General features: G+C 32.6%; 1 protein-coding gene across 2 annotated transcripts; it reads right to left on the bottom strand.

Moving 5' to 3' along the window:
* Positions 1-2,066: 2,066 nt before the first annotated feature.
* Positions 2,067-22,551, bottom strand: LOC139524021 (lysosomal phospholipase A and acyltransferase-like). Of its 2 annotated transcripts, XM_071318546.1 has the most exons (7): positions 22,368-22,551; positions 20,426-20,579; positions 19,274-19,392; positions 17,286-17,309; positions 16,901-16,999; positions 6,789-7,016; positions 2,067-3,615 (listed from the first exon to the last, which is right to left on the bottom strand). In XM_071318546.1, the coding sequence occupies exons 1-7, from the start codon at positions 22,438-22,440 to the stop codon at positions 2,912-2,914; spliced, it is 1,401 nt and encodes a 466-aa protein (XP_071174647.1). In that variant the 5' UTR covers positions 22,441-22,551; the 3' UTR covers positions 2,067-2,911. The 2 variants fall into 2 exon arrangements, with proteins under 2 accessions (XP_071174647.1, XP_071174646.1); XM_071318545.1 differs by lacking the exon at positions 17,286-17,309 and having other exon boundaries at positions 22,368-22,493.
* Between the last annotated feature and the right edge of the window lie 637 nt (positions 22,552-23,188).

Below are 23,188 nucleotides of genomic sequence, written 5' to 3'. Positions count from 1 at the left end.
CGAGACATCAGAGCAGAAATTAAAAAAAGGCGATGGAAATGGATAGGCCATGTTCTACGAAAAGAAAAACATGACATCACAAGGATAGCTCTTAGTTGGACACCAGCAGAGCGGAAAAGAAAGAGAGGGAGATCGAAAGAAACATGGCGACGTACAATAGAGAGTGAACTTAGAATCATGGGAATGACATGGTGAGAAGCCGAAAGAAAGGCACAAGACAGGCAACAATGGAGGGCGTTGGTAGTGGTCTCATGTGCAACTACGCACGAAGAGTATTAAGTAAGTAAAAAGTTCTATATGGTTTATAAGAATCCACAAATGGTTCATTCCTCTACGTAATTAAATAAATTTGACGTGTGTGGTTCCACATATTTTCTAATTTATAATAGGAATATAACATAATGACAAATAATAGAACAATAACATACTGACAGGATCTTTTAAAGTACAGAGTCGGGTTATAAGAACAAACGAAACACAAAAAGTCGCATATACAAAACACAAAAGCAAAAATGAAAGATAATACAAACACATTGACGGGATGTATAAGTATAACTACCGAGCCACGTTAAATTGATATCACAGAAAACAATGAGATCAATAGAAAGACATTGTTCTAAGGGAAGGAACTCAAATTTTAATTTGACAACCATGAATTAAGATACTATAATAAAATTATCTCTAATATTTAAAAAAAATTAAGATCTTGAAATTATAAAACTGATATGAAAGATTACTTAAAAAAATATAGAGATAAATAAGTTTAGAAAATGAAAGAAAAATGTAAAGAACAAGAATAATGACCATGTAATACGGCTTTATCACGAAAAAAATGTATAAAAAGGTCGATGAATGTAATGGTGAATAGCGTTAAATGGAAACCAGATTACATTTCAAATTATAAATGAGTACACTTTAAAACCACGGTCTGGTACTTTGATGTTTTCAATTATGACCAGGTTGATTGGCCTAATATTTCTGTGCAATATTCAACAGTTCACTGATCAACCAATATTGTAATGCACATTCATGCCAGAAGAGCATCAAACCTGAAAATTTCATAAATTATAGTTGATATGTTCATAATTATAAATTAAGTGCTTACATCTTTTTAAACTGGGAAATGCTCTTCAACTTCGTACTTTATTTGGCCTTTTTAACTTTTTTGGATTCGAGCGTCACTGATAAGTCGAAACGCGCGTCTGGCGTATATACAAAATTTAGTCCTGGTATCTATGATGAGTTTATATATAACCTTTAATAGCTGTATTTGGCAAAAACTTTCGGAATTTTTGTTCTCAGTGGTCATCAACATGTTCATCTTCGTATTTATTTGGACTTTTTAACTTTTTATTCGAAGGTCATTGATGAGTATCTTGAAGAAGAAATGTGCGTTTGGTGTATAAGTTATTTTTATCTGGTATCTTTGATAAGGTTAATTATACGACATATGTCGTGAAGAATTAAGATGATCCTGTCACTACATCTGCATGGGTTTTCCACCTTATCAAGTAAATAACGAGTAACTTCACAAATATTGCATACCGTTTTAACTCTTGGACCGTTAAATGAAAATGAATACATACTTAGATAAAAAAAAATATATGTGCTGTCATCAATTAAAATACATTGTGAAAAAAGCAAAAGGCTTTATTTTTTATTTTTGAGATGCATTTATTTATACAATTTTGAAGGAACTGTATTTTTTATAACAATTTTTCATCTTATGTGGTCATTTTTATAAATTTCCTGTTTACAAAACTTTGAATTTTTCGAAAAACTAAGAACAGATTACCTTAGCCGTATTTGGCACAACTTTTTGGGATTTTGGATCCTCAATGCTCTTCAACTTTGTACTTGCTTGGCTTTATAACTATTTTGATATGAGCGTCACTGATGAGTCTTATTTAGACGAAACGCGCGTCTGGCGTACTAAATTATAATCCTGGTACTTTTGATCATCATTTCTGTTTATTTTTATTTTTTATTTCCCTTTTTCTGTTTAATGAAGGAAATAAAGTATCCCTTTCGGATACGTTTATTATGTGACTGAATTAAGAACAAAATTTTAACTTTTAACTGTACAGTATGTAATTATAAAATATTACAAAAAATATAATGATTTACACAATCGCTAATAATACATTGTAATATATACAAACAAATAAGAAAAAAACAAATATACAAACAAAAACGATAGGTGACATCAGAAATTTAACACACGTACAACTTATCTATACAATATAACGCGTTGCTTCGAAAATTTAACGGTAATAGACACACGATTCGCATTGAAAACCACTGTCATTAAATCAGTTTAGTGATGATATGAAAGGAGATGATGCAGTGTTTATAAAAACACGATGAATCGTCTGCGGAGCTAAAATCTCTAGGCAAAAGAAAACTTTTATATCATCAATCAGTTTCATAAAATTATACTGATTCGTATAATATATGATCATATATATAAAAAAAAACTTAAATAGCAAAAATGCCGAATTCCAAAGAAAATTAAAAACGGAAAATCCTTTATTAAATAGCAAAATCAAAACTCATACTAATCAAATGAATGGAAAATAACTGTCATATTTCTTACTTGGAATCGTCATTTCCTTATGTAGATAACTGTTTGTTTCAAGAATATTTTTTTTTGCAAAATTACAGAAAAAAGTAGACTTGTTTCTATATTCATTTGTTGAGCAAAAATGTTTTCTATATTTAAGTCACAAAAAAGAGAATATTTTTTTTATCAATTTTGGCGCATTTACTAGTAGCCATTAAATTGCTAGTTTTAGTTCAAGCCAATTAAAGGAGGTTTTCATAACAAAAATCCCCTATTGGTTTCTACAATAACCTAATTTTTCATTGACTGACACTTACTATTTAATCTTAACTTTCAAACAAAAACATATTAAACAAAACGGCGAAAGATACGAATGGGATTAAACCAAGTCATTGGCCAAAATAAAAATAACATCAATATGCCAGCAAACAAAATAAATACTAAAAGATAAAAAGCTATTAAAAAAACATAATAACCTAATCGAAAGAGGACTGTGCAAAACAAACACCACCATGAAACTGGGGTAGGCGAGGTGTGACCTCTTGTTAAGATTTTCTCTAAATAAGCTATAATATCTTTATTTTTCAGAATCTCAATATGGCCAACCCCTTTGATTTGATGGTGATAAATCTTCTGTTGTTGTTTTCCTTTCCATAGTAAACATCCTTGAAGACTACGGATATTCACTGTACCATCTCCACCATCCATCGTTACATTTGGATATATATCAGGCCACATGTGGCCTGTATACACAAGTTTTGCTGGTGTTGGAACGGCGTATCCATGGAGACAATGAACTTCGACACCAGGGGGTGTTAGTGATTTGACAAGATTGGCTGTGTCCTGTCTCATGTACCACCCGTCCGTGAAATTCATATCTATAAAAAATTGTTCGTAGTCATTTACTGTGTAATTCCTTCCAGGTTGTTCAACAAGTATTTCATCCTTTCCCCAAAACTTATCGGATGGCATAAGCCAAGCAGTGCTAGGCATGGATCGCTGTTGATGTCTAACTTGTGATGGCCAAAGCCACGAAATGCCCATGTTATCACCTGCAATATACCAATCGTACTTGTGAAGACGTGTATTTCAACATGAATTTGTCAACCAATTTTGTTTACATGTGTGTATTGCTTTTATGGAGTGAATTCTTTTAACTTTTATTGCCATATTTAGTGAAAGGTAACATGAACTTCGAAGGAAATTTAAAACGGAAAGGCCGTAATGAAATGGCAAAACCAAACGCTCAAACACATTTATCGAACGGATAACAACTGTCATAATCCTGACTTGGTACAGGCATTTTCTTATGCAGAAAATAGTGGATCAAACCTGGTTTTATAGCTAGCTAAACCTCTCACTTAAATAAAAGTCGCATAAAATTACATTTTATTGACAACGATGTGTGAACAAAACAAACCGACATAATAGGTAAAAATGTCAAAATTAGGGACACAACAGTCAACATTGTGCTTTACCGGTAATCTTAATCACTACATATAACTACAAACAAATATGTGTCATAGATTCTGGTACTTAGATTACCGAGTATGTCAAATTCGAGGTATAAACCAAGAAATAAGGCAGAGGAAGCTGTGTCTGTTGTTTCTTTACTATCGAGTTTTTGGGAATATATTAATGGAATCTAATCAGAAAGGTGCGGATTTTTAATGGAAAAAACATCATCAATATATCTGAATGTGACATTAATTGATATAGCTTCTTTGATCTTCTTGTTTTGACAAATGTCTGAAGGAACTTCTACTCATATGAAAGTAAGAAGAGGTCGCCAAGGAGAGGCGCAAAGTTCGTTCCAATAGGAATGCCGATAGTATGTTGAAAACGTCTACCTCAAAATTCAACCAATATGTTGTCAATAAGAAACTCCAGCACTTGTTTCTCTGTATAATATGTTTAACCTTTTTGTTAACTATTAACAACATATGCCGTATGGTATCCCAAATCAATAAATGTATAGCGTATGGTACCATTTTTATGTTGAAAAGCATTTGTGAATTTTTTCAATTTTACATTGGAAATAGTGGTTTTCAGGGTTGAAAAATCAAAAGTTTTGATAGAACTAATTTCAGAAAAAAAATTACGAAAGTATAATTTTGATGAAATGAATTGATACTGCTGAAATGAATTGTTCAAAGTTCAGTCATTATATGAATCTAGGATGACATTTGAACATTATTTAAGTATTTTTTTTGAAAAAAAAAGAAATATAGTTTGTTGAATTTGGAGGAAATGTAATGCACATGCAAGAACCAGGTAAATATTCAAGAAATAAGTAAGAAGCAAACACTTAGAAAAAATATTCATTCTTATTTGCACAATTGATATTATCTGAGTTAAAAAGAAGATGGTCATAATTTCTTTCCTGTATGGTACAAATTAGTGAGCTATACCCGGACAGTGTTTTATTATTAATTTGTTCTATTAAAATTGCGCGGATAAAATTATGTGAGGGATATTTAAACGTCATTCTCCAGCAAGTTAATTATTATTTCTTGTGTGCCAGATATTAAAAGTATGATCCTCATTTTTACTTTTAACAGGTTAGTTTATGATTAAAGGAGTAGGTCCGGTAAAGGGCCGATTTTGGCCTTAAAGTTTAGGTTCATCCGATGAAAGATTTTTTAAACATTTAAGTGTCTACCTCAGTCGAACAAATTAGTGGATGTGAAAAATTTGAACTGATTTAGTCATTAAAAACGCTCCAATTCAAGCTTAAATATGAAAAATCTATCAAAAGTGCCATAAATTTCACTTTTCAGATCAAATGTATTTTCGTCAAAAATAAAAGTGGCCGCATCCGTGTTTTATTCTCAATCTTAATATATGTTTATGTATTATCATCAAATACAATTAACGTTTAAACAAGAATGAACACAAATGCAGCTACTTCCATTTCAGACGGAAACCGTCTAAAAATTGACCAAAATGCTAAAATTTCGAACATTTCAGTTATTCAGCATGACTTTATGATGCTAGTACACGATACTGTATTGTCAAAAACAACATATATTTATGTAACAGAAGTATTCTACTTTCCACAAAATAGCTCAAAGTTTACATTGTAACGATTTTGTAAAACTGCAATGTTTTGGGGCCAAAAGGGGTTCTTACTGGGCCTACTCCTTTGATTTAAAAGCGAATTTGAAATTCCAGGAAACTATTTTAACCCCGTAATGAATTCAAGCAGCTGTCAAAAGTCTGAAATCTGCTCAGTGGTTGTTATAGTCCGTAATTAACAAATTGCCCATATACGCAAGTAACTTGGTTGTGTAGCGTTTGATAATTAAAATAACTTGGGAAAAGTATTTAAAAAAATCCATAACAACGGTCCACAAACAACATACACTGTGAAGGTTCAAAGAATTACTAAGTTAAATCTTGAAATTTCCGCCTCTAAAATGACTAAGTTGGCAAGTCAGGAAATGACGCAAAAAGAAATGAAAAATAACGAACTTATGTTCTCAAAATATTGATATTGCAAACATGATTTATTTTGATAGTAGTAGTATGTACTCTTATTTGCAAGCTGAAAATAAACCGAAATCTCTGTACAATAATGCTCGTGTCTTTTCAATGTTGTAATAAACACATTTATTGTGAATACATTAAACGGTTATGAAAGTTGTTAGTTTTGTATAATCTCAATTGTAACAAATTTTTAGTGAAAAATATTCTAAATAAGGTCCTTTGTAAGATCATATGATCTTAAAGGGAAAACGGTAGTATTTAATTTTCCCAGCATTAGGTTGGCCTTTTGTGTACCCAAGGCAGGTGAAGGAAGTCAAATTAGGAGCGCTGTGATTGGATGTAAGGGTACAATATATTTTTTATTTATCTATGAATAACTGCAGTGTGTATATTTACAATATAAATTTTAAAACCTATTGAAATATTTTCTAGAGAATAATTCGAAAAGACTTGCAAAATTTCATAAATTTGGTGCAAAATGACGGTGGGCATGGATAACATAAACAAGCTCCGTTGGAAGTTGGTCATGATACTATTTGGCTTTAATTTTTAAAACAGAGTAATAAAGTACTAACACAACATATAACTTTTTTATCCAGGTTTTTATCTTAAAAAGTGGTAAATTTAGAAAATGTTAACATTGTCGCCTATGGCAGAATAAATAGTACCGTTTTCCCTATAACCATAATGTGATTTTATATTTTAACCCATTCTGTGACGCATATATATTATTTACCTGTAGCCAAGAGTATAAGTGGTTTGACAGATCCTCCCCATACACCAGCTAATGTTATAAATGAGTGGATAAATTTATCTTTCCATGACTGTGACTGATGGTTAAGAAAGTACAATGTAGTAGGGTTCCCCATGCTGTGGCCTACCAAGACTACTTTTGTATTGTTGTTGAGAGCATACGTTTCCTCAACTAAAGCTTTAAAACTCTTGTAAAAATCATCAAATTCATCTGAAAAGTACAAAGAAAGTGGACATTACTTTTTAAATTGTTATTTGTATGGAGAGTTGTCTCATTGGCACTCACACCACATCTTCCTATATCTATTGTTTTTTGTCCTTGATTGATGACTAGTATTATAAATGGGATTCTATTTCTGTGTTTTTCCGGAGAGTGTTTTGATAAGTTCCGTCCATAACTATTTTTTTCCAACCTATCAGCAAGAGAACAACTCTGATCATGAAAATATTAAAAACATTGTAAGGGTTCCGCGGAACCCAGTGTCTTGCCTACTTTATGAAGCTAATAAATGTTTTAGGAACTTAAAATCAAATGAATCCTCAAATTAAAAAAAAAATGATACATATGTGTTTTATAACAAAAGGGATAGTTTAAATGATTAAACTTATGTACATAAATTTTTTTCTGAAGAAAATTCTTGTATTTGTCCACATTTAGAAGTAATTAACTTTTTTTTATTGCTTGCTTCCAGGAAGCAATTAGCCGACATATTCTCCGTATGCAAAGTGACCTTAGCGTGAATCTTCTCGTAAAAATCCGGTGATCGCAATACGCATGGGTCTGTCACTGAAATAAACTATTATCTGATTGTACGTGTTAAACACGGTCTCAATATTCATGCTTTTTGTTGATTGTTGACTATAAGGTGACATTCGGTAAACTATGGACGTTAAGTTGGTTACTTATTCCTAATTCCTTATTCGTTACTTATTCCTTATTCCTTATTCGTTACTTATTCCTTATTCGTTACCTATTCGTTACTTATTCCGTAATCCTTATTCGTTACCTATTCGTTACTTATTCCCTATTCCTTATTCGTTACCTTTTCGTTACTTATTCGATTTTTAACATTTTCCTCGCTTTTTAATTCTTAATATACTTATCTCTGGTAATAGTTCTGAATATGTGATTAACCGAACCTGTTATTTTATATTCGATACTTATTTGTTCCTTATTCGATTTAAAAACGTTCTACCTTTTAACTGCTTTATATTCGTATGTCTGTAGTTAGTTCTTGGTCCGAAGAGTAAAAAAAATTTCGGAGCTAGACCAAATCTTTGTTTTTAATTCGTTCTTTATTCGCTTATAATACGTGTGTTATACGTTGTAACTTTTAAAAAAAAGATTTTCAATTTTTGTCGTGTCTCTGGTGGCAACTATGGGTTCTTAGAGGTAAAATAACCTTCTCAGCGCGGGTGAACCTTTTTCAGCGCTTGACTGTTATCCTGTTACTTATTCGTTCCTTATTCGCTTATAATACGCCTGTTATACGTTGCAACTTTAAAAAACAAAGATTTTCATTTTTTCTTGTCTCTGGTGGTAGTGCTTTGTTCTTTGAGGTGAAATAACCCTATTAGCTTGTATGTACCCGCTTCAGCGGTCGACTGATACCCTGTTACTTACTCGTTACTTATTCGTTTATAATACGTCTGTTTTACGATGCATCCTTTAAAAAAGTGATTTTCAGTTTTTTCATTGTCTCTAGTGGTAGTTATGGGTTCTTAGAGGTGAAATAACCCTTTTAGCGCGTATGTACCCGTTTCGGCGCTCGACTGGTACCCTGTTACTTAATCGTTCCTTATTCGCTTATGAAACGTGTGTTGAACGTTGCACTTTTTAAAAAAGGATTTTCGTGTCTAAAGTGGTAACTATGTGTTCTAAGAGGTGAAATAACCCTATAAACGCGTATGTACCCGTTTTAGCGCTCGACTGATACCCTGTTTCTTCTTCGTTCCTTATTCGCTTATAAAACGTGTGTTAGACGTGGCACTTTAAAAAAAGAGATTTTCGTGTCTCTGGTGGTAACTTTGTGTTCTTAGAGGTGAAATAACCATATTAGCGTTACCGTTGTACTGTTCATAACTTTCCCCTGCATTAAATTGTACTAAACACACGTTATATTATATAATCTTGTTCGCTTATAAAACGTGTGTTATACGTTGCCCCTTTGCAATTGCTTTCTTGTCTCTGGTGGAAACAATGGGTTCTTAAAGGTGAAATAACAATATTAGAACTTATGTTCCCGTTACAGCGCTCGGTTGATTCCCTATTACTCATTCGCTCCTTATTCGCTTTTGATACACATAGTATACGTTGCACCTTAGAATAAATCGATTTTCAATTGCTGGCAAGTCTCTGGTGGTAGCTATGTATTCCTAGAGATGAAATAACCTTATTAGCGCGTATGTACCCGCTTCAGTGCTCGACTGATACCCTGTTACTGATTCGTTCCTTATTCGCTTATAATACGTTTGTTATACGTTGCAGCTTTAAAAAAAAAGAGATTTTCTGTTTTTTCATTGTCTCTAGTGGTAGTTATGGGTTCTTATAGGTGAAATACCCCTATTAACGCGTATGCTCCCGTTTCAGCGCTCGACTGATACCCTGTTACTTATTCGTTCCTTGTTCGCTCAATACGTTTGTTATACGTTGCATTCTTCAAAAAAAGATTTTTAATTGTTTTCTTGTCTGTGGTTGTAGATTTAGGTTCTTAGAGGTGTTATAACTCTATAAGCGCGTATGTACCCGTTTCAGCGCCCAACTGATACCCTGTTACTTATTCGTTTCTTATTCGCTCAATGCGTTTGTTATACGTTGCATCCTTTAAAAAAGAGATTAACATTTTTTTTATTGTTTCTGGTCGTAACTATGTTTTATTAGGGGTGAAATACTCCTATTAGAACTTATGTACCCGTTTTAGCGCTCGACTGTTACCCTATTACTTATTCGCTTATAATACGTTTGTTATACGTTGCACCTTTTAAAAAAGGATTTTTAATTGTTTTCTTGTCTGTGGTTGTAGATTTAGGTTCTAAGAGGTGTTATAACTCTATAAGCGCGTATGTACCCGTTTCAGCGCTCGACTGATACCCTGTTACTTATTCGTTCCTTATTCGCTCAATGCGTTTGTTATACGTCGCATCCTTTAAAAAAGAGATTAACGTTTTTTTTATTGTTTCTGGTCGTAACTATGTGTTCTTAGAGATGAAATAACCGTATTAGCGCGTGTTTACCCGTTTCAGTGTCTGACTGATACCCTGTTACTTATTCGTTCCTTATTCGCTTTTAATACGCGTGGTATACATTGCACCTTGAAATAAATCGATTTTCAATTGTGTTCATGACCCTGGTGATAACTATGTGATCTTAGAGATGAAATAACCATATTAGCACGTATGTACCCGTTTCAGCGTTCGGTTAACACCCTGTTACTTATTCTTTACTTGTTCGCTTTTAATGCGCATGGTATGCAATGCATCTGAAATAGATCGATTTTCAATTGTGTTCATGTCTCTTGTGGTGAATATGTGTTCTAAGAGACGATATCATCTGACTTTGACCTAATTTTTATGGTTCAGTGGTCAAAGTTTTTGAAATTTGAACTTTTTTTATAACACTATATGCAAGAGATCAACTATTTTTGGTGTGTGGAAATGTTTTAGGATGTGCATGTCAGTCTAACAGATTTTTTTGCACTGTTCATTGCTGGAGAGTTTTCTTGGTTCCATAGAAACTATAAGCAATAGGTCAACTATACTTAGTATATCAATGAATGATTGTAAGTTGTATTTCTTGTTTGGTTTATATAAACATGACCTCATTTTCTTGGATCATGTTAAGTTTATGTGAAAGCTGAAGCAAAGCTTTATATTTAGGATAATCAACTTAATATCAAGGATTAGTAAAGAAGGCGATACATTTTAGCGTGTGCAGTCTTGTGTAAAAACTTTTTTTATGTCCACAAGAGACATGAAAACAATTGGAAATCGATCTAAGGTGCATTGTTTACCACGCGTATTAAAAGCGAATAATGAACGAATAAGTAACAGGGTATTAACCAAGCGCTGGAACGGGTACATACGCGCTAATGGGGCTATTTCATCTCTAAGAACACATATTCACAACCAGAGACATGAACACAATTGACAATCGAGTTATTTCAAGATGAAACGTATAGCACGCGTATTAAAAGTGAATAAGTAACGAATAAGTAACAGGGTATTAACCGAGCGCTGGAACGGGTACATACGCGCTTATAGGGTTGTTTCATCTCTAAGAACACATAGTTGCCACAAAAGACACGAACATATTCCTTTTTAAAAGTACAACGTATAACACACGTATTTAAGCGAATAAGGCACGAATAAGTAACAGGGTATCAGTTGAGCGCTGAAACGGGTACATACGCGCTAATAGGGTTATGTCACATCTTAGAAGACAAAATTACTACCAGAGATAAGAAAACAATTGGAAATTCCTTTTTAAATGGTGCAACGTATAACAGGCGTATTATAAGCGAATAAGGAACGAACTAGTAACAGGGTATCAGTGGAGCGCTGAAACGGGTACATACGCGCTAATAGGATTATTTCACCTCTTAAAAACCATAGTTACCACCAGAGACACTGAAATCTTTTTTTTTCAAGTGCAACGAATAACATACGTTTTATAAGCGAAAAAGGAACGAATAAGTAACAGGGTATCAGTCGAGCGCTGAAACGGGTACATACGCGCTTATAGAGTTATAACACCTCTTAGAATCTGAATCTACAACCGGACACAAGATAAACAATTAAAAATCATATTTTAAAAGGTGCAACGTATAACAAACTTATTATAAGCGAATAAGAAACGAATAAGTAATAGGGTAACAGTCGAGCGCTGAAACGGGTACAAAAGTTCTAATCAGGTTATTTCATCCCTAAGAACACATAGTTACGACCAGACACAATAAAAAAATGAAAAATATCTGTTTTAAAGGGTGCAACATGTAACAAACGTATTGAGAGCGAATAAGGAACGAATAAGTAACAGGGTATCAGTCCAGCGCTGAAACGGGTACATACGCGCTAATAAGGTTATTTCACTTCTTAGAACCCATAGTTCCCACCAGAGACACTAAAATCGTTTTTTTTTAAGTGCAACAAATAACACACGTATTATCAGCGAAAAAGGAACGAATAAGTAACCGGGTATCAGTCGAGCGCTGAAACGGGTACCTACGCGCTTTTTGGGTTTTTTCACCTCTAAAAACGCAAAGTTACCATCAGAGACACGGAGATATTTCTGTTTAAAAGTACAACGTATAGCACACGTATTATAAGCGAATAAGGAACGAATAAATAACAGGCTATCAGTTGAGCGCTGAAACGGGTACATTCGCGCTAACAGGGTTATTTCACCTCTTAGAACCCGTTATTTCACCTCTTAGAACCAATAGTTACCAACAGAGACACGAAGATCTGTTTTTTAAAGTGCAACATATAACATAAGTTTTATAAGGGGATAAGGAACGAACAAGTAACAAGGTATCAGGCCAGCTCTGAAACGGGAACATACGCGCTAATATGGTTATTTCACCTCTAAGAACCCAAAGTTACCACCAGAGACACGAAAATATTTCTTTTCAAAAGTAAAACGTATAACACACGTGAAAAAAGCGAATAAGTAAAGGGTATCAGTCGAGCGCTGAAACGGGTACATACGCGCTAATAGGGTTATTTCACTTATAAGAACCAATAACTACCACTAGAGACAAAATCTATTTTCTAAAAGCTGTAACGTATAGCAAACGTGTTATAAACGAATAAGGAACGAATAAGTAACAGGGTATCAATCGGGCGCTGAAGCGGGTACATACGCGCTAATAGGGTTATTTCACTTCTAAGAACACATAGTTTCCACCAGCGACATGAAAGCAATTGAAAATCGATTTATTCAAAGGTGCAACTTGTACTATGTATATCAAAAGCGAATAACGAACGAATGAGTAATAGGGTATCAACCAATCGCTGGAACGGGAATATAAGTTCTAATTGGGTTATTTCACCTCTAAGAACCCATAGTTTCCACCAGAGATAGGAAAGCCATTAAAAATCTGTTTTTTTAAGGTGCAACGTATAAGCGAACAAAATTATATACTATAACGTGTGTTTAGTACAATTTAATGCAGGGAAAAGTAATGAACAGTACAATGGTAACTAAAGTATATCTTTAACAAATTAGCCCAATACCAGTCGAGCACTAGAATGGGTACATAAGCACTAATAGGGTTATTTCATCTCTTATGACACATAGTTACCACCAGAGACACGAAAATATTTTTTTTTATAGTACAACGTATAGCACACGTATTGAGAGCGAATAAGGAACGAATAAGTAACAGGGTATCAGTCCAGCGCTGAAACGGGTACATTCGCGCTAATAGAGTTATTTCACCTCTTAGAACCCATAGTTACCATTAGAGACACGAAAATCTATTTTATAAAAGTGCAACGAATAACACACGCATTATAAGCGAATAAGGAACGAATAAGTAACAGGGTATCAGTCGAGCGCTGAAACGGGTACATACGCGCTTATAGGGTTATTTCACCTCTAAAAACGCATAGTCACCATCAGAGACACGAAAATATTTCTTTGTAAAAGTATAACGTATAACACACGTTTTATTAGCGAATAAGGAACGAATAAGTAATAGGGTATCAGTCCAGCGCTAAAACGGGAACGTACGCGCTTATATGGTTATTTCACCTCTAAGAACACATAACTACCATGAAAGACAATGAAAAAAAACTGAAAATCTCTTTTTGAAAGGATGCAACGTAAAACAAACGTATTATAAACGAATAAGTAATGAATAAGTAACAGGGTATCAGTCGAGCGCTGAATCGGGTACATACAAGCTAATAGGGTTATTTCAGCTCTAAGAACAAAGCACTACCACTAGAGACAAGAAAAAAACTGAAAAGGGTACACACGCGCTATAAAGGTTATGTTACCTCTAATAACCCATAATTGCCACCAGAGACACGACAAAAATTGAAAATCTTTTTTTTTTAAAGTTACAACGTATAACACCTATTATAAGCGAATAAGGAACGAATTAAAAACAAGGTATAAGTCTATCTTCGAAACGGTGTACAAGCGCTAATATGGTTATTTTACCTCTTTGGACCAAGAACTAACTCCAGATATACGAATATAAAGCAGTTTAAACGTAGAACGTTTTTAAATCGAATAAGGAACAAATAAGTATCGAATATAAAGTAACAGGTTCTGTTAATCACAAACACCGACACTTATGTGTTAAAATGATAACTTTACTTAAAAATATTACCAGAGATAAGTATGTAAAGAATTAAAAAGCGAGAAAAATGTTAAAAATCGAATAAGTAACCAAAAGGAATAAGGAATAAGTAACGAATAGGTAACGAATAGGGAATAAGTAACGAATAGGTAACGAATAAGGAATAAAGAATAAGTAATGAATAAGGAATAAGGAATAAGTAATTTGTCCATCGGTAAACATAGTCAAAACACAGCATTTAATGAGCTTCCATATTTGTTAAATCATAACAAACAGAGAAGAAGAAATAAATTGACGATTATACGAGATATTTGCGTAAAAAATGAAAAAATCGGGCACAGAAGACTAAGTTTATGATATATACACGCATTGGTTCAAGAATTGGATAAACATATTGAAAAAACAGGAAATATCTTTTTACCAAATTTCCTTTCAGATACTAGCTTTTAATCATAAACTAGCTTCTGTACAAGTTTGGTAGAAATCCAAGATAGTTTAAGAAATTTATTTAAGTTTCAAAAACTTAAACCACAGAGTGAATGTTATTTTAACTGGCAGACAATTAAGTTCATTTATAAGTAAAATGGGGAAAAAAGTGTTTTATTTTTACAAAATTGACTTCTTGATACCATCTTCTGATCATAAACAAGCTTTTGCCCAAGTTTGGTAAAAATCCAGGATAGTGTAAGAAAGTTATTAAAATTCCAAAAACTGTAACCAGAGAGTGAATGTAATGTTAACTGGCAAATAACTAAGTCCATTTATAAGTAAAATACGGATAAACAGGATTTTTTTTAACAATATTTATTTCTGGGTACTATCTTAATGCTTAATAAACAAGCTTCTGTTTAAGTTTTCGAGGAATCAAGCATAGTTCAAGAAAGAATTTAAAATTTCAAAAACTTTAACCACAGAGTGAATATTTGTGGATCCCCGCCGACGACGGATGTAGGATCGGTATGTCTCGCTTTTTCGACAAAAGTTGAAGGCTCGACAAAAAAAATTAATATATCACTAGCACTGGTTAATAGTACACAGCTATGTCAATATCACTTACAAGAAATTAAAATTTTTCCGACTAGCCTAAGATCTCATAATTCATAATTGGAATATACTATCTTAAAAACAATTAAAGCTACGATAACATTCGTGTAATTTTTAAATAATTGCACCATTTTTTGTTCGTCGTTTATATTAACAACGACATTTACTGTTTGAGTTTCATTCCTTTTTGTCGAGCCTTCGACTTTGGCGAAAAAGCGAGACATAGCAATCCTACATTCCGTCGGCGTTGTCGTCATCGTCGGCAGCGGCGTCCACAAATATTTACTCTGTAGTTAAAGTTTTTGAAATTTTAATAACTTTCTTAAACTTACCTGGATTTCTACGAAACTTGGACAGAAGCTTGTTTATGATCATAAGATAAGATAAATTTATTTTATTAAAGTGTCACGTATTGGTCATACACAATAGTAAGATATTTTCACAAGTACAATCACATAAAAAAAAATTCAACATCCAGCCTATAACAATGTATAAAGACTTATGAGACACTGTTATATACATATAAAACAGCTCAATCACACAATGTAACAACAAAAAACAACAAAAAAAGAAAAAAAAGAAAATGATAAGAAATCTCATGTATTTGCAAACTTGATAAATTAAATGGACTAATATAAATTAGAATTGAAGAAATGTAAGACTGTTAAATACACCTAGTTTAAAAATTGCATCTAACGACTAAAACAAAATTATTGGTAAAACTGCGATAAAAATTAAATATTACTACATATTATAATTCAAAATGAGGATAATATCCAGAAGTAAATTTTGTAAAAAAGAATTCCATTTTTTCCGTATTTCACTTATAAATGGACTTAGTTTTTTTGCCAGGAAACATTACATTCACTCTGTGGTTAAAGTTTTAAAAATTTAAATAACTTTCTGAAACTATCCTGGGTTTGTACCAAAATATGACAGAAGCTTAGTATCAAGAAGTAATTTTTGTAAAAAAAAATTCCCTTGTTTCGTATTTTACTCATAAATGGACTTAGTCCTTCTCCCAGAAAACATTACGTTTACTCTGAGGTTAAAGTTTTCAAAATTTTAATAACTTTCTTACCCTGGATTTTTACCAAACTTGGACAGAAGCTTGTTTATGATCATGAATCTAGAAGAAGATTTTGTTAAAATTTTGTACCTCTTTATCTGTATTTTACTTTTAAACGAACTTAGTTTTTCAAAACACTTTTTAGATTCATAAACTATCCTGGATTTTTACCAAACTTGGACAGAAGCTTTTTACAATCAAAAGTATCGAGAGGAATGTTTTTATTGATTTTTTTCCTCATTTTTGTTGAGTCTGCGATTAACAGCAAAAGAAGCCATTGAGTTCCGCAGAACAATTTTTATTCTGTGAAATGCTCTTTTTCGCTGCCCTGTAACGCATCTGTTTCGACACGAAAAACAATAAATCACCAACTTTTGAATAACAAAATGAACATTAAAATGGTTTTATCTACTTTGCTGTTTCTTTCATGGTGTTTTTTGTGTATTTTAACGATTGTATAAATTGTTTTCATGTTAATTTAAATTTAGTTTTGCACTTTAAACGAGACACAATCTTGTACAATGAACCTTTTTAAATTCTTTTCTACAAAGGTAATTGAAATACTGTCAAGCATTTCCAGGTCAAGACCATTATTGAACTATGATTTGGTAAACCATCATGTTGCAGTGTGTCTGTTCCGACGTGAAGTTTAAATGCATTTATTAGACTTACTTGCAGCTTTCCTGAAGTCGTATGGAGCAGCTCTTACTGATACATTTCTCTCATATCCCCACTCGACCAGGGCATTTACAATTGAGGAAAAGTAAGATGCTGAAACATACATGCAAATGAATATATATCGTCTTGTTTACAGCATTTAAAATCGTAATTGCATTCAAAGCTTGTAAAACTGACGTTTTAAAAAGTACATAAAAACTGAAGTTCTTTCATACACCATGTTTTCATAGTGTTCCACTTATGCCTTAGCATGGTAAAAAATTTCAGCAATTTCCCAATTTTCAAAAACTGTAGCATGACTCGTTGTATAATTTACCTACATCTACTACTTATTAGAACTGCTCACCATTTGTCTTAAATAACTTTATTTCATACTTACTACTTTTCCATCCATCTGACAGAACTAAAAAAAAATAAAAACAGTTTAAACTAGAATAACCGCGCGTGGCCAGCTACAAATATGTAGACAAAAAATTTAAAAGACAGCAATGCAAAAACAACAGGAAACAAAATAAGAACTATTACCTATACACTGTATAGAGAACACCAAAACAATAATGTTTAAAAGACAGCAATGCAAAAACAATAGGAAACAAAAGAACTGTTATCAATACACTGTATAGAGCACACCAATACAATAACGTTTTGGTGTGCTCAATACAGTGCAATATTTCAAAGTTTCCTTTTAAAAACGCTTTAAAGTGTAATTTAAGATTGGCCTGCTGGAAATTTTTGCTACAAACTAGCTTTTCTCCATCTACTATAATTACGAAAAAATATTTACTCATGCATCCCTCCGATGTGTTGCTCTGCTGTGATCAATTTGTTTTATAATTGTCTTTCAAATTTGCTTATGTGCTTTGTCTATAAGCCAAATATTTTCTATTTTGACATATGTGTTTGTTTCATATGATTAAGATTATAACACTAAGTGACTACTGTACCCCTATTTTGGACATTTTTTTTTATGTCTGTTTGTTTTGTTCACACATTGTTTTCAATATAATGGAATTGTATGCGACTATCAAAACAAAAAAGAGAGGTTTTCTTGCTACAAAACCAGGTCTAATCCGCAGTGTTTTGCATAAGGAAATGCCTGTACCAAGTCAGGACAGTTGTATTCAATTCGTTTGATGTGTTTGAGATTATGATTTTGGCATTTGATATTGTCCCTTCCGATTCGAATTTTCCTTTGAATTCGGTATTTTTGTTATTTCAATTTCAATAGCGCTTGATATCATCAAGGAATCACACACATTGATAGACAAAAACTTTTTTCTTGATTTCCTACGTCTAAAACGCATGTCTGGTTATTTATCTTACCTCCTATACATTTCTAGGAATATGATTGGTTAAAAGCGTCCTCGTGGAAACCGTGTATATTCAATATTAGGTTAGTTGGGAGGCGGGGCTTATTCCATACACGGTTAGTAGTGTAGTTACGTCCCTTTATATTCCATATAAGGTAATAAGGAGGCGGAGCTTATTTCATACACGGTTAGTAGCGGTGTTATGTCCCTTTAGAAAAACAAAACAGTACTGAGAAAAAATCTTAAAGACGAAGAAAGTGATGATAAAGTGAAATAAATTCAGAAAACACATTTAAATCTAACAATGCAAGTTGTCATTGTTGGCATCATGTTAATGCTAACTGTATTGAAGACTTGCTCATTTTGATAGGTCACTAGACGTCTAAATTTTACACGTTAAGATAGTCGGTAAGATAAATTCGTTACATAGTGTGCTAGTGACGTAATACGGTATATATGGGGTCAGTAAATTCCATATGGGGATTCGAGCTTCGCTCTCACCCCATATGGAATTTACTGACCCCATATATACCGTATTAGGTCACTAGCACACTATGTAACTAATAATATTCACCAAGAACACATATACCCAAAATATTGAATATAAAAAAAAGAGTTATTAGTGTTTTTTAAGGCAAAGAACCATTTTATGGAATAGAGTGCATGATTCGTTTCGACATGTTAACCTGCATGTATTTGTAGATATAAAATAAAAATTGTAAATAAAATCCCACAAACATATGCAAAATTCGCCATTAAAGGGCAATAAATCCTAGAAGGAACCGGCTGATCATTGACTTCTTTGTAGATTTTGTCCTGTTTATCAGTTCTGTCAGTTACCGTTTCCCTCTTTTAAGAAAAGATAATAGGAAAGATTATAAAAAAATGGTATAATCACCGTTATAAAGGGCAATATATTCTATCGGAAGTCGTTTAATAGTACCAGAACTGCCTAATATTAAAAAAGTCGCCTATGTTTGACACACGTTAAACTTATACTTTCTCCATAGTATGTGAAAATTCTTCTTGATTGAATTTATTTACCCCTAAAACTTACTATCAGCAACATGTTCTGGATCAAGCCACTCCACTGTCTGTGTCTCTCCCCATCCTGGTATCCTTGTTTCAACACCAGGAGAATTTCTTGTTACATGCTTTTGTTTGTCGTAAACTAACCTGAAATGAAAGCTGATCAATTTGAATTACCACGTAAAATAAAGAAATGTAATTGTTTAAAATACTCATTCAAATGCAGCACAGTATAATCACGCCATGTCATCCTGAAGCTGAACATGTGCGTATATAAACTGATTGTGTTCATAGTATTATGATCGACACATTAAATGATTTTAACACTTCTAAAGATTTTGTACATTATAAATTCTACAGATTTTGATTTAACCTGTGCACTCAAATATCAACCATTGAAAAGGTTATATTTTGAGTATCGCCAACTTTCAATTTCATGAACCCCTTTCTAACTAGGAAATAGTAAGAGTTCCATAATTTCTAGGAAATCAAAAGAACAATCCAGCAAACGCTTAGAAGTCTCATCTGATTGACTGATCTCGATTGAATTATATACTGAAAGTCTTTAAGGTCAAGGTTTTATTAGAAGTATCACATGAAATTACCATTATCAATGATCTCTTAAAATCAAGTCAAAATTAGTTGAATCTGCCAGAATGAAATTTAGACCTCACAATTATCTGAAATATATTTGACCTATTGATTTAAAAATCTGAACAAAATTTCATAGGGTAAAACAAACACAACGAAAATGAGATCAAGGTCAGATCAACTCTACCAGACGGACATGAAAACTGTACACTTATTGTGTACTCAAAATAATTGACTTAAAGCTTATCCAGGAAACGGACTTAACGTTACCAATGAAACAGGAATACTAAACCTAGCCAATGAAGCATTAGGACAAGATCATGGTCCAATGACACTGCTATAAGTATCTTAGAAATTGAACATATCATGAAATCCAATTTTCACGAATGAACAAAAAAGAATTAATTCAATAAGAGATTAATATTGCGTAACGGACATGCATTTCGTATTATTGCTTTGAATTGACGAAATAAGACTTCAATTTAACATGGCAGCTGAATCTCCAATAGTAATGTAGCTGTTTTAAAATACTGCAGAGAAGATTAAATTCTTTAAACTCAAATGAATACAATTACTTTCTTTGACATACCTCATGTTATCCGTGAAGCAAGTAATTGTATGTGGGAATAACTCTTCCTGATTAACCCATAAGTTATAGTATCCTTCTGTATGGCGATAACAAAATGGATTAGCAGTTGTTTTGTTAAGTTTTGCTTCTATTTGACTTCCACCATCACCAGGCACTGGAAAATAAAGTATATATTTATGCTGGTCCCATCATCTATTTTTATCTGTCTTTAAGGATGTAGTCAGGTAAGGTTTTGAAAATTTTGTCAGATGATCGAACAAACGATATACAGAGTCCGCCTGCTTACAACTTTGTGCCTCTGGCACCAGAGATCAACAAGACTAAAATTTAATGTAGCACACATAAAATATAAATCAAACATGAACATGAACTTAACATTAATCAATCCAATAAGAGACCATACAGACGAAATGTAAACTGCAACCATCAGAACATATAAAAGAAAATAATGGAAATTGAGATTCTGTCAAAAAGGGAAAACAATGGTGGGTTGAACCTGGATGTATTGCTGGTAAATTTCGACATGCTAACCACAGAACAACAACGAACACATAGAACAACCTAGGACAGCCCACAAAAACGGCACAACAGAACCACAAACTGTCCGTCATAAGCCTGTATCAACGCCACACAAGTGACGTAACAGGTAAATTAAAAAAAATTGATATAAATCAAGATTAGGTTTGCAATTATGTTATTTGATGTATTTTATAACAATTACAAGAATATTAATATAGAATTGTGTTAGTAATTAAATAATTAATTGTATTATCTAGCTACGTGGGTATTTTTTTCTAAATTGAACTGTAAAACAAATAAATCGTGAACATATAGTGGCTTTAAACTTAAATCATATACTAGTACCTGTAAATAATTAGGGTGATTAGTTATCTTTACTTTAACATAAACAAATACTCTGTTATAGAAACAATCAGCAATGTATTTCCTTTTTGCAAAGCTCGCATACCTTTCCTGGTTTGACTATACTTTCAGTCCTTGTTTATTCAACTTTGTACTTGTTTGGCTTGATAACTATTTTGATCTGAGCGTCACTGATGAGTATTATGTAGACAAAATATGCGTCTGGCGTATCAAATTATAATCCTGGTACTTTTGATAACTGTTATGAGCTCATTGACGTTTTGTCCTATGTTTATGATTGTTCTAAGAGGCATATTTTGCTTTAAACTGACGAACAGAAGGATGACCTGTAACTTACCTCCGGTACATACGGAATATTTGATCATTTTAAAAAGGTAAGTAAAGGTGTGTATCTTTTGAGATACGGTTGGAAGTATTTCTAGGAAATGAAACTTGACATATAGCAGATGATCAATAAAGTCATAGAAATAATGTTAAAAAAAGAGGCGAAAGTTACCAATGGGTCATCAAACATATAAGACGAAAATAAACTGATAACTAATGTAACTGAAGGGATCAGAATTAAAAGAAAAAAGGTTATATTTAAAGAACGCAAAATTACAGAATATATGTTAAAACAAACACAATGACAAAGACAGAGTTCAAAACTGAGATCAGTTTGTTTGATAGCCTTTACGTGTGATAATGCGGTTTAATTGAAGAAGGACAATAATAGATTTTTTCAACGTCTGTCGAGCAAGGTCAATGTTAAAAGTACGAAATACAATGATAAATGACAAAAAAGGTATTGTAATTACTGTTCAACATAAGAATACCAATCAAAACAGCAACCAAAACATGTGTATATATAATATCGTTGAAAAGGAGACGCTTGAGCCTGGCTTATTTATCTTAAACGAGAATTTTCCCGTAAGGCATAACCTCTGCTATTTTACCATTTTCAACATTGTCCGCTTACTTAGCAGATCCAATGTCCCCCATTTAGTCGTACCCTATACGATTTTATCATTTACAACAATTGTCTAATTACTAAATAATTTAAATCCAAATATGGTCTTACCTAATATTACCGGATTCAGAATCTTACATTCATAATTAACAGCCATGAAGTAAACAATCATCAAACGAAACATAATTGATATGAACTAAATGTGTGTACATATATATGTTTTTTAAAGATCTGGGTGAATACATTTCCTGGAAAGGAAATCTGTGACATTTCCGATGATCAATTAAGTCATAATGAGTCAATCAAATAATATTTAAAGGGATCAGAAATAAAGCTGCTTCGTTTTTAAACAACACATACTAATACATTATAATATTATTTAGGAGCAAACCATAAAACGACTAAACGGATAAAAAGAAAACTAATAAACTAGTTCATCTCTTTAATGACAGTCCATAAAAATTGATAAACTCAGAGATATTCTGTTATAGTCGATAAATATCATGCGTGTGACATAACAGTTTTAATAAAGTGTAGTAGAAAATGCATGATATTAAAAAGTTTCAAAGGAATAACTTTTTAAGGTAATACGATTTCTAAGAAAATTCAATGTAAGAATAGCAACAAGCAATCACTTATGACAAAATATGTATTTTTATTAGTATTAAAATAAAATAAAACAAAACAATTAACAGAATATGTCTTTGTGTATATATAAAAAGTAGAAAAAACAAAAACTCCGAGGAAATGGCAAAATCAAAAGCTCACACACATCAAACGAATTAATATCAACTGTCATGTTACTAACTTGGTACAGGCATTTCTTATGTAGAAAATTGTCGGTTAAACCTAGTTTGAAAGCAAGCTAAACCTCTCACTTGTATGGCAGACGCATTAAATTTTATTATATTGACAACGATGTGGAAACAAAG

This window comes from Mytilus edulis, chromosome 5 (genome assembly GCF_963676685.1).
Source record: "Mytilus edulis chromosome 5, xbMytEdul2.2, whole genome shotgun sequence".
In the NCBI taxonomy this organism is placed as follows: domain Eukaryota; kingdom Metazoa; phylum Mollusca; class Bivalvia; order Mytilida; family Mytilidae; genus Mytilus; species Mytilus edulis.
Note: the sequence above shows the minus strand (reverse complement) of the source record. Positions and strands in the feature narration are given on the sequence as shown.

Excerpts from the sequence above, each read along its gene's own strand:
- LOC139524021 (XM_071318546.1), bottom strand. The coding sequence starts at position 22,440 with ATGTTTCGTTTGATGATTGTTTACTTCATGGCTGTTAATTATGAATGT. Across the intron at positions 20,580-22,367 it reads TCTGAATCCGGTAATATTAG|TGCCTGGTGATGGTGGAAGT; the intron begins GTAAGACCATAT and ends TTTATTTTCCAG. Across the intron at positions 7,017-16,900 it reads CGACTTCAGGAAAGCTGCAA|ATGAATTTGATGATTTTTAC; the intron begins GTAAGTCTAATA and ends TGTACTTTTCAG.